The sequence below is a fragment of the Elephantulus edwardii genome, unplaced genomic scaffold (genome assembly GCF_000299155.1).
Source record: "Elephantulus edwardii isolate Elephantulus edwardi_28Jun2011 unplaced genomic scaffold, EleEdw1.0 scaffold00091, whole genome shotgun sequence".
Lineage (NCBI taxonomy): Eukaryota > Metazoa > Chordata > Mammalia > Macroscelidea > Macroscelididae > Elephantulus > Elephantulus edwardii.
Window position 1 is genome coordinate 11,188,393 of NW_006399841.1, and position 12,103 is coordinate 11,200,495.

Genomic DNA, 12,103 nt, shown 5'->3' on the forward strand with positions numbered 1-12,103 from the left:
GTTTAGGGCTGTTGTACATAGGGTCGCTATGAGTCGCAGGCGACTCGACGGCACATAACAACAACAACAACAAAGGAAGATCCATCAAAATTGCATAGGATCTTAATATGATTTGTTGTTGTTGTTGTTGATTGCCTTTGAACCGAGCACAACTCATAGCTACCTTCTGGATAAAAGGCCTGAAGCCCCTCTACAACTAGCAACATTTATCAAAGTTCATGGACACATAAAACAGAGCAAATTCCAGCACAGAAAGGCTGTGCACACAGAGCAAACTTCCTCACAGATTTGAAAGGCTGTGATCTTCACAGAAGCCGACTGCCGCAAACAGATGAACTCTTTTGGTTAGGAATAAGCACTTAACCATTGTGCCAGGAGGATTCTTGATGTACCTTATTCATACTCTAAATACGACTTTGTTGAATAGGTTATATATGTGCTGTCAAAATTATGGCTCTAGTAAAGCTTCATCCAAAGGATGAAACCCATACTGGACTAAGCAGCCCCCCTCTTCAACAGAACGAGGTCCCTGAATCGCTGGAAGCAGCCTGCAGGGGAGATGGGTCTGGGTCAGCATCCACAGATGTGATGTGGTGGTGGGGCTGTTTGGTTCCCAGCTCTGACCTCTTCTTACACAAACCCAGGTAAAGGGTTAACTTTTCCTCCAAATATGCAATCTTTGCTCATATGGAATCATCACGAACAAGGAGAGAGAATGGACCATTAGAAAGTGCTTGAGTTTAAGGACACGCAGGTGAATCTAAACTCCATCACTTACCAGCTACACGACCCTAAAAATGCTCAGAAACATTTCAAATCCCCAGTTTGTGCATCTGTGAAATAAGGATTCTTACTAGGAATGTCTAGCGCTATTTTTGAGTATTCAAAGGGGTGAGTCATCTGGCCTGATATACAGAGGAGCTTAGAATTGTGACTTCACTCCCTTCCAATTCATCATAATCACGCCAAATGGGACATTAAGAACTTGTACGAGGAGTGCCCCCTTCCACGGGATCCTAACGACAAAACGATCACTAACCATAATCATTTTTTCTATAGATACCATAAAAGCCATTCAAATATATATTGTTGTTGGATTAATTTCCAGCATAGTAATCCTTCAGCACAGACTGGAATTGCCCTATAGTGGTTCCAAGGTCATAATCTTGCCTGGCGTGGACTCCCACATGTTTCTCCCCAAGTGTGGCTGGTGGGTTTGAACTGCTGACCTCTCAATTAGCAGATATGAGGATGGCCACGGAACCAGCAATGAAATGGAAAATCCAGTTCTGTCATTCATGTATTTCCAACTCATGGTGACACTTTAAGACAAAGTAGGACAGCCCCATAATGCTTCCAGGGTACATAGTACGAATTCACCAGCCATTGTGCAGGAGAAGGGTGAGCGACCCTCTCCTGTGAGAATTATCGCCTCTGAAAAGGCACAGGAGCGTCAGCTGTGTGTCACTTGAGGCCGGACTTGATGGCCTACAATAATCTTTACTGAAGCTAAGTGCCACACTTTTTTCCTATGGAGTAGGTAGTGGGTTTGAACTGCCAACCTTTCTGTTAACAGCTGAGTTCTTTAGTGACTGTACCACCGGGGCTCCATAAAAACAACATAAGAAGCTTTAATAAAGATCGTAAGACAGGTCAAATCTATGGGTGCTCTTACTGGTAACTGGAGAAGACACAAATAGCTCACACAAGAAGTGAGAGTGTCTGTCATTACTCATTTATTATTGAGAGAATGTTTCATTTAACTAACATTTCTCTAGAACACCCAGGCATTTCTTTTTTTTTTTTATTTTTTTTTTCTTCAGACATTTCTTAAGAGTCAGCTGCACCATGCATTTGAAAAAGTATTCCGAAAGCATTGCCACTTACCCCTCCAACCTTCTCAAAGTGAGATCCTTCCTTCTTAAAATCCGTGAGGGCACCGTTGAAATACCAGGTAAAGGTGATGTCTAAAAGGGGGTCGTGTTGTACCTGGCAAGGCAAAATGACACTCTCGCCAACCGACACATCCATGTTTGCTGGCGCCAAAGTTATTCTTGTTGGTTCTATTGGGGAAAATTGTCAAAGTGAAATTTTAGCATTTTTTTTATTGTTATGAAGAAAACTTCAAAGCCACATTATTAGTTATAGTATGTATATTTGTATATACACACAAACACACAAGTAAAACCATCAGATAAAAACAGGGAGTTTTATAAAGGGCTAAAACTGATTTCAGTGGATCCACAAATTCTTATGGGAATGTGATTATCTGTGTGTATAGCAGTGTCTGAGTTGAAAAATCAATGTCATCTGTAAAAAAGGGTCGTAACACTGTAACAAAACCAATTTCAACTTGATTTTATAGTTTTAGGAACTATCAGGAAAGAAAGAGAAACCACTGTGTTTGTTTTAACTTTGAATTACTGGCAAATACATTACTACCACCACAAATAGATCCAAACAGTTCGGGTTACTATGGATTTGGAAGACTACATGTATGTAGTTTAGAGTGCCTCTTTTGAAGGAGTATTATGCTAAAAATGTGGGAGTGCGAGAAGAATGAGCAAGTTCCCCACCTGCAACTCCTGCTTCTGAAACCCCCCCGGAGGGTCAGTTATGTGTCATTTCCCATTCTAAGGTACACAACAACAACAGCAACATACTAAAATGTTAATGCCTGATTTCTCATTAGTATGTCAGTATGTACCTTTCCTTATCCTTATCCCCCCAGACTTTCCGTTCACCATGAATGGCTCCCATCTCCCCATTGTTCCTTCATTTCTTTCCTCCAAATCACAGCAAATAACCCTTAAAAGAGTCATATATATCTATCACTGGCCAGTCCTCTATTACCTTTTCTCTTCAGCCCATTCCAGGCAGGCTCCTCTAGTCCCTGAGTGACCTGTCCTCACTAAGGTCACCAAAACCCAGCCTTCTGTTAATGCCAGTCTAAACTCTTCAGTCTCCTTTACCTGGCTCCATCATTTACTTCACCATACAGTGCTTGACCACTGTCTTTGGCTGACTCAAAGTACGTGTCTAGCGTCTGAGACCTACACTCTCACATTTCTCCTACCATAATGGTCACTCCAGTTCTGCTTCCCTTTGTGGTCTATTTTCTCAAATTTCTTAATGTTACAGCACTTCAAGCTGTTTGATCTTTTTTTAATCTCTGTCCATATCACTTTGTTTAGTGACTTCATCTAGTTCTACCAACTCTTGGACGCACCTCTCCATCCTTAACCAAATACAAATTCAGATCTGCTCAACAGCTCTGTGCGGGTGGCGTGATAGACGTTACTGACAGACATTACCATTCCTCTTAATAGCGCACCTCTTTCTGAACACACTGTAGCATTACATTCTTAACCTCTTTGGATTTTGGCATAATCACGAGCTAAGTGATGCATGTTAATGCCAAGAAGACATCTGGAAGAATTAATGGGGATTCTACTTGTTCTCTTTTTCCTTGCCATAGGCAAGAATATGTCAGATGGTGGAGGTATAAAACCTGCTTTTCTGAGTGCAGATAGAGCAGTGGTCCATTATCAACTTACACCACGAGCGAAAAGGTAGCAGTCTACTAAAACCTTTGGATTATTATTACTGTAGCATACTACGATCAGCTTTACAAATATATAACCCAATACAAAGCTACAATCTATCATCTCTAGAATGGAGCTCCTGATATCCACCCTTCCCAAACCTGTCCAGTCTCCACTTCCCCCTCTCAGCTGTCATTCTTCTTGCAGTTGACCTATCTTGATTCTTTCTCTTGGACTAGTTTATAAACAGAGCCTGCTTGCCCTTCATGGAGGTTGTGATTTAGAGTGCATACATGCAGAATATCTGCAGAGTCCGACCCTTCTCATCCCCTCCTGTCTTGACCCCTCACATGGGCCTCTACCACGACATGCCTGGATTCCTCAGAAGGCTTCTGAGATCTTTCCAGTCTGCCCTTGAGTTCTCTCAGGCCACAGAGCAGGTGGGGTGCTCTGTTAACATCTTCCAGAATAAGTCTGCCTTGCTCCAACCTTGCACTACTTTCATTATTCACCGTAACTAAAAGATATAGTCCTAAATACAGTCATCAGAGCCCCCACAAAAGGGTCCCTAGAAATCTGTTGGTGGATGCATCCATCTCCAGTAAATCTTTGCCAAAATCCTTCCTTAGGAACGAGGTCTGCTCTGGCCAGCTCAGGCCACGCTCGACCTCGCCTTTCTCTGCACAAGTCTCTTTACTTTTTCTGCTGATCTTTCTCCCTTCTAATAATGACTCTTCTGGATTCCTTTCCCCCCCCCTTCTTTAAATAGAATGTAAGGTTCAGGAGGATGGTGTCTGTCAGGTAACTGATATCTATAATATGGTAGGTTGTCAAATGCTTAATGAATGAATAAATGAATGAAAAATACTCATCACTCTAAGAAATGCCTACTGCTATAAAGAATTCTTCCACTGGGGCTAACGTCTACAAAAGGTGTCAACAATAATGGAAAAGAAAAAGCGGACCTGAGAGACGTGACATAACAGAGGAACATTAAATAAAACTCTGCATCAGCACTTGCTATTAGTAATCTTATTGCCCATCATCACAGTACAGCAACTAATGTGTTCCAGGGTTCATGCTGTGCTGTGTCAGGAAACATTAAGAATCGTTCCCTTGATTTTACCTCTTAAAATGAACACAAGTGAAAACACAAGTTCTGTCTTCACAGTAAGCTACACATTGCAGAAAACACAAACTTTCTTGGACTTTACTAACATGCCACAAGGCATATGCTTAAGTTGAGTGGCTTTGATGGAGAGCCTGTACCTGTAACAACCAAGCGTGTGGTGCCGTTAGCTTTTCCAAACTGGTTTTCGGCCATGCACGTGTAAGTTCCCACGTCGGCTTTGGTTACATTGGCGATCTGGAGTCCTCCGTCCTTTAAAAAAGAAATTCTAAGGGAAATACAAATCAGACAAATAAACATGTAACAGGGGGGTTTCCCAAAGAGCAAAATGTTTATAGGCTAATTTGCCTAAAACTAGTATTTGTAAGGCATAATAAACTAGTCCTTAGCTTTCTTGGAAACAAAGAAAATTTAAAGCAAATTTGCAGGAACACATCTGAGTGAAAAAACGAGAATCAATTCCAATATGTAAAAGTTTAAAGATTCTGAGCATAAAGTTCGTAATGCTCTATCACATACCTAACTAAGGAAGGGAGGGCGGGAGGGAGGGAGGAACTCCTGACAATCTATTAAGACAAACAAAGCCCTGCCATCCTCAGATCTACTCGGTAGCACAGGCTGCTGCCATGTGCCATGACCTTGACTGTGACAGAACCAGCCTGGCTCATACTGTTTTGCTCTTGATACTGAACGTACGACAGATACCAGGCACTGTGAGCGGGACAAGGTCTTTCGTGGAAGTGATATTCTGGTGAGTAGCATCCACAAGGGACAAATAAATGCTATCACTTCAGAGTGTCAGAAACTAGCCTGATAGAGAGTCACAGAGCACATGACAGAATAGCAGCTTTTGCCATTGCTATCGTAGAACGGTATTTTTGTTAAAAAAAAAAAAACTTCTCAAATCAGATGCCATTTGAACACAAAGAAAAATGTATATAGATGACCAGTAAGCAACATGACAAACAGAGGAAAGCTGGATGCTGTAGAGGATTTCATTTCATTTAGATCCACAAGCAATGCCCATAGAAAACGTAGTCAAGAAAACAAATGTACTGGTTGCTGTACAATCTTCTTGAAATTGTTTCAAACCAAAGATGTCACGTTCAAGACTCAGGAGGACCTAACTCAAGTCATGACATCACTTCCCATTACCCTGTATGAATGCGGACGTTGGATGGATGTTGGCTCAAAGCAGAGAATACCAGAAAGATGCTTATTTATGCTTTATTAACTTTGCAAAGGCATTTGACTTTATGGATCACAACAAATTACAGAAAAGAATGACAAGAATGAGAATCTTGGCACATTTAATGTGCTCACATCAAACCTCTATATAGACCAAGAAGTAAACAGAACAAAGAAAATACTGCATGGTTTAAAATCACCAAAGGTGTATGTCAGAGTTGTTGCCTCTCTCCATACCTATTCATTCTGTACGCTGAGCAGACAATTCAAGGATCTTTTCAGTTGCTTCATATGCTTCTGAATATTTGACAATGACCAAAGATTGAAGAACTGATGTCATTGAATTATGGTGTTAGCAAAGCGCATTGAATATACAAGAGACTTACAAAAGAACTAATTAGTCTTAGAGAAAAAGCAACCAGTAAGCAAGGAAGTGAGGCTTTGTCTCATATTCTTTTGCAATGTTATCTGGAGGGATCAGTTCTTGGAATAAGGCAGCAGCTGTAACAACGGGTTTGAGAGGCAGAAGTTGTGAGGGTGGCACGAATGGACTTCATGAGGACCAGGCTTGGTTTCACTCTGTCACTTATTAGGGTCACTGTGAGTCACAGTTAACTTGATGCCACCTAATAGCAAGCACAATAAGAGTGTGCGCATGTGTGTGTGTAACCACAATGGTTAAACACAAGTGGATAGTTAGTTAATGGTGGATAGCTAGACTCCACCATAAGAAGACTCCCACAAAGCTTGGGGCCATGAAACCTGATGGGGCAGTTCTACTCTGTCATGTGGCTTCACTGTGAATGAGAACTGACCCAATGGCACACAGTAACTGCACACACACATGCAGATGTTATATGACGAAAAGTTGTAGCTACGTTTAGAAGGCCCCCACCATGGAGCCCATTCCAGCTCACAGAGACCCTGTCAGGGGCCGGAGATCCACCTTGCACAGTCAGCAGCTTGGCATCTTCTGGAGCGGACAACCTTATCTCTCTCCCAGGGCACAGCTGCTAGGTTCAAACCACTAACTTCCAGGACACCAGCTGACTTCTTTAATTGCCATGCCACCAGGGCTCTGTTAAACTGTCCCTCTGGGATGAGAGCTTGAAAATGTGGAAATGCACCTGCACTGCTGGGAAGACGTCAGCAGAGAGGAAGAAACGTAAGACAGAGAGGAGAGAAGGAAGACAGGAGGGTTGATGGCAGGAAAGAAGAGATGGAGGGAAAGAGCGCAAGAGAGGACCCAGAATCCTCTGCGGAGTCCAGTGAAGAGCAGTTCCCCTTGATACAGCGTGAGTGTTAACTCTCCCAAGGTACGTTTCTGCCACGGCTCCCAAAGACTGTAGTCCTTGACCAACATCATTGTTCGGTAAAGTTAACCCATCATCACAGTTTTTGAAATTCCAAGTTTGCTTGGAATTTTAGTACTACAAGAGAAAAAGCTGGTGGATAACTACCAGAACATCCCAAGGACAGTGACGGGAGGGGCCTAATCACCCTCTCTGAATTACTGAGGGGAGGCGGACCTGGAGGCTCACAGCCCCTGGGAAACCTACCAGCTGTGGAGAATGTTACTGTTTGATGCTGGCAAGTTGCCTCCGACTCACAGGGACCCCACATGTAAAAGAAGGAAGCCCTGTCCAATTCCGTGCCATCCTCCAAATCTCTGCTGTGCGTGAGCCCATTGCTGCAGTCATTTCTATACACGAGCTGAGAGTCGTCGACTCTCTCGAGGTAAGGTGCCACTGAGATGAGTACTGCTCATAGCAACCCTAAGAATCACAGTGCCCCCTCAGGGTCACTGACCCACTCAAGCCCGCGGCTGCAGTCACTGCATCAGTCCATCTCGTTGGGAGTCGTCCCCTCTTTCGCTGACCCTCAACCTCGCTATGCATGATGTCCCTTTCCAAGCAACAGCCTCTCCTAGCAACGTGGCCAAAGTATGAGAGACAAAGCATTGCCATCCTTGCCCCTAAGAAGCACTTCAGCTGCGCCTTTTCCAAGACGTATCTGCTTGGTTTTTTGACTGTCCACGGGGGGTATCCCACACTCTGCATAACTCAAAGGCATCAATCCTTCTTCTGTCATCTTTTTCTATGAGGCAACATTTAAAAACCCTGAAATGCCTCTTTGTAGGTGAACACAAGTTGAACTCAGACTTAGCCATTCTAATTTGTGAACTATAAAACAGAGACAGACCATTTCAGATATTTTCCCATGCTGTAATTAACGTAACAGCTAATTGTCCCCTTTGCACGTAGTATCACCTGGAATATTGGAAACCCATTAGCATATCAGTGTTACCGGCTTGAAACAAGAAAACCTGTCTTCACGACCATGGTAACTAAGGGAAGCACCACTTCAGACCTAGGTCTAACACCAAAGGAATGAAGCAAAGTCCCCAGAACAAACACATGGACTCCCAAAGAATGCAGACTCTGTGCATATCCTAAAATTTTGAGCTAATTGGATATTTTCTCCTCAGATTGGTTCTTCCAGTAAGTTCTAAGAGGCCCACGGGGTATTCTGCACAACATAAAAATAAACAATATTCAGTAAATGGATGGAGTAATTGTTTCTCAACAGAAAGCCTTCAATAACCCATGCCTCCCTACAGAGATCCAAAGTGAAAATTTCATACCACTTCACTCACTAGAAATGAAATTGCTTTCTAAGCTTCCTGGGAATGGGGAGTTTTGGTTGGGTTTTGTTTTTTTTAAAAAAATATTTTTATAGACGGGTAGTGCTGAAAACACAGAAAACGGTGAGATACCCTGGTCTTGGCACACAAAATCAAATGCGGCTTTCTGAGATAAACATGCAGAAATGTAGCATTCCAGGTTACGTTTAGAAATGTGCAGCTGACATCAATCATGGGCATTTTAACTATTTGATCACTTTTATTATAGCCTTTTTTATGTATCCTTTTACTGGTCTTCTCTTTCATAGTAAAAGAGGTTAATTATTTCCTTGTACCTGGTGCCGTCTATGGTTAGTTCAGGATAAGTAAACTTAATTGCTCTAAGCTGTTCTAATGGTTCTTACTATAATTCAGTGATGACATTGAACTTATGACTGTTCAAAAATCCTGTCTGCTTGGAAAGTGGACTGTTGTCTAGGCAACACTGACCTGTACTTTGCGAGGACATTTAAGCATGTATAACATGGAGTTTGTCCTGAAATGGGGCAAGTGTGGAGCATTTCATACCACACAAAGGGCAGGAATTGGAAGAGACTGCTTTCCCGTGCTTAGGCTGTGAAGAGTACTGTCATTTAGTGAACTTGGACTTTAACAAACACACCACAACTCTACATTTTCTCTGGACACATTCATCAGTGGAGATAAGACCACATGAGATCGTAATGATTAAACTGCTGTTCAGAAAATAACAAGGCTATTTCAGATGGCACTTTCTAAGCACATATTCCAAGAGATGGATGTTTATAATTAGCTGTAAGGGGGAAAAGAAAAAAGTACTCACAATGCATATATTACTGGGTAGATAAAGACAGTTTAAAAAGCAAATGTATTGATGAGAATGCAGGAGGCAATGAATGTCAGAGAGAAACAGTAGAGAGTGCACGCTCCCATTACTGGGTCCTCTCATCCCCACCTGTTTGGCTGATCAACTTTTCCCCCTGAGTTCAAAGATAACCTACAAACAGCAGCTAGCAAATCAGATCATGACCTTTATCCTATTAGCTGCACCACTCTGGACCCCCTTCTTCTAAATTCAACAAAGTTAGGTTAGTGATTTATTGGTTAGAAAATGTCTAAGGAAAAGTGCAGCAGAGTGGAGGAGGACTGTCAGTTAATTTACTTATCTTTGAATGAGCACAGGGCTAATCCACGCGGCTGGGTGGTTGTGTGGGACTCACTGCGTGGAGTAGACCCTTCACTAGAAGACAATACACACTAAAGAGACTTCTTCACTTTTACAGAATCACACAGAATGCATATCTGTCACGGCAGGTAGATTTGAGAGTTACATTCATTTTTATGACAACAATTCACAGAGGTTTTACTCTCAATTAGATAATCCGATGAGAACCTTAGGTTAACACAGTATGTAAAAGATAGCTCCACTAATGGAAAAGTCAGCAGTTCGAATCCACCAGGGGAGAAAGGAGGATAACCTCTTGCCTTAAGACATGCAGCCTCTAAATCTTGATAGCAGGCACTCAGAGTCAGAACTGACCTGACTGCTGCTTCAGGTGGTGGGTGTGGTTTGGGTTTGGGCAGAAGAGTCAAGAAACCCTGGTGGCGCAGTGCCTTGTGTGTCAGGGAAACTAGCAGATGCTAAGAGAACAGCGAGGCTGCTCCTCCTGCTAACATTACCGCGCCAGGGACCTGATGGAGGGCTCCAGGAACTGGAGGTGATGCAAAGATAATGGGCTTGAGTTTTGGGTTTTAGAGAAAGGATTCCCAGAAGGACTTTCTGGTTCGAATGGTTCTAGAAAACTGACCATACAGTGTTATGGAACAGAACATGAATGACTAATTGAAGGGAAACCTCACACCTATTTTTCAGTGGAGACTTGAGTGCCACTAGGAGGCGGGAGAGGTTTCAGAAGGGCTTGCAGACCAACATGTTACGTTCGAGTAAGCCTGGTGTTGGCTTGTGAAGATCTGCCCAGGAAAACTCTGCGGATGCAACCAGTTCAACTCCCCATGCCCTAGACCCTGGACAGCAGTGCCATGGGCACAGAGCTGACCACACAGTCCTCATAACAACTCTTGCCCTGACGGCTATAATTTGCTTCTGGCTGGGCTCTATGAGGAACAGTGTGTGGCACCAGGACTAGAGGTAGACTATTAACAATCTGCGTCATGCAGACGACACAAACCTGTTTGCTGAAACTGAGGAGGACCTGAAGCTCTTGCTGCAGAAGGTCAAGGACTGCAGCCTTCAATATGGATTGAAGCTCAACATCAAGAAAACAAAGATTCTCACTAGTGGGTCAACTGGCAGCAGCATGATGGATGATGAAGAGACTGAGATTGTTGACAGCTTCAGTTTGCTTGGCTCTCTAGAGTCAAAACTCTTGGTACCAGCAGCCAGGAAATAAAAAGATGAGCTGCACTGGAAAGTCTGCTGTCAGAGACCTCTCCAAAGTACTGAAGAGCAACAATGTCAGACCAAGATATGCTTGATATGGGCCAGGGTCTTTGCAGTTACTTGCTATGCATCAGGGAGCTGGACAATGACTAAGGATGATAGAAGGAGAGTTGATGCCTTTGAGCTGTGGTGCTGTAGAAGAGTTTTGAATATACCATGGACTGCTAGGAGAACAAACAGGTTCATCCAGGAGAGGGTGAAACCAGGCTGCTCCTTGGAGGCAAGGATCCTGAAGCTCCATTTGACATATTTGGGACATGTTGCAAGGTGGGATCAGTCCTTGGAGAATAACGCCATGCTTGAGTGGGTGGAGGGACAGCACAGGAGAGGAAGACCCTCAATGAGATGGAATGATTCAGTCACTGGGGTAAAGGGGATATGCATGTCAAAGACAATAAGATTGGCAAGGGACAGAGCAGGGTTTAGCGTTGTTGTACATAGGGTCGCTATGAGTCTCAGGTGACTCGAAAGCACGTAACAACAACCACCATTGTCATTCTTCTCTCATTTTACCCAATTCACTTTCACACAAATGGAGTTAACATTTTACCATATGGTGTCACATTCCTGCTTTGAAATCACCAATGGCTTTCCATGTTGTACACTATAAATGGTACTACTGAATCATCATCTTCAAGGACAAATACTTCAGGGCTCTGTCTGCCCATTCTTGCCTTACCTCTTCCTGTCAGCCCCATGGCAGCTCCAGGCTTTTGTTCTTCACACTGGCTCCTTCTGGAAGACTCTCCTCCCAATTATTGGCATGACCGATGTTTATCATTTGATCTCTGCTCTAATGCTACCTCATTAAAGAGGCCTTCTCTGAGATGCCTAATGTAATTATCCTGTTTCATTTCCTTCACTGTGTAATGGCTAAAGTAATTATTTTTAAACTATGTGTATTCAGTCTCTCCTTGATGCACGCTCCAAGACAGCAGCTTGTCTGTCTGGTTCGCAGCATGATACGTGTGACTGTGCCAGGAGTCAGCTCCCATCGCTGGTGGCAGGATCATTTCCCTGTCCAGCTCGCCCTTCTTGGTACTTGCCATTCATTTATTTAAAGTTGAGTTTAATGTTCCTTCCTGATCAATGAGTTGTGATATGTAGAGGATCCAACT

General features: G+C 43.1%; 1 protein-coding gene across 1 annotated transcript in view; it reads right to left on the reverse strand.

Annotated features, from left to right (window-relative positions):
* CNTN3 (contactin 3 (plasmacytoma associated)) overlaps window positions 1–12,103 on the reverse strand; it is a 292,769-nt gene that overhangs the window by 58,154 nt on the left and 222,512 nt on the right. The window contains exons 11-12 of the mRNA XM_006890641.1: window positions 4,815–4,942; window positions 1,888–2,063 (exon numbers count right to left, since the gene is read on the reverse strand). Coding sequence (XP_006890703.1) covers window positions 1,888–2,063; window positions 4,815–4,942 — 304 coding nt within the window. The remainder of the gene's footprint in view (window positions 1–1,887; window positions 2,064–4,814; window positions 4,943–12,103) is intronic.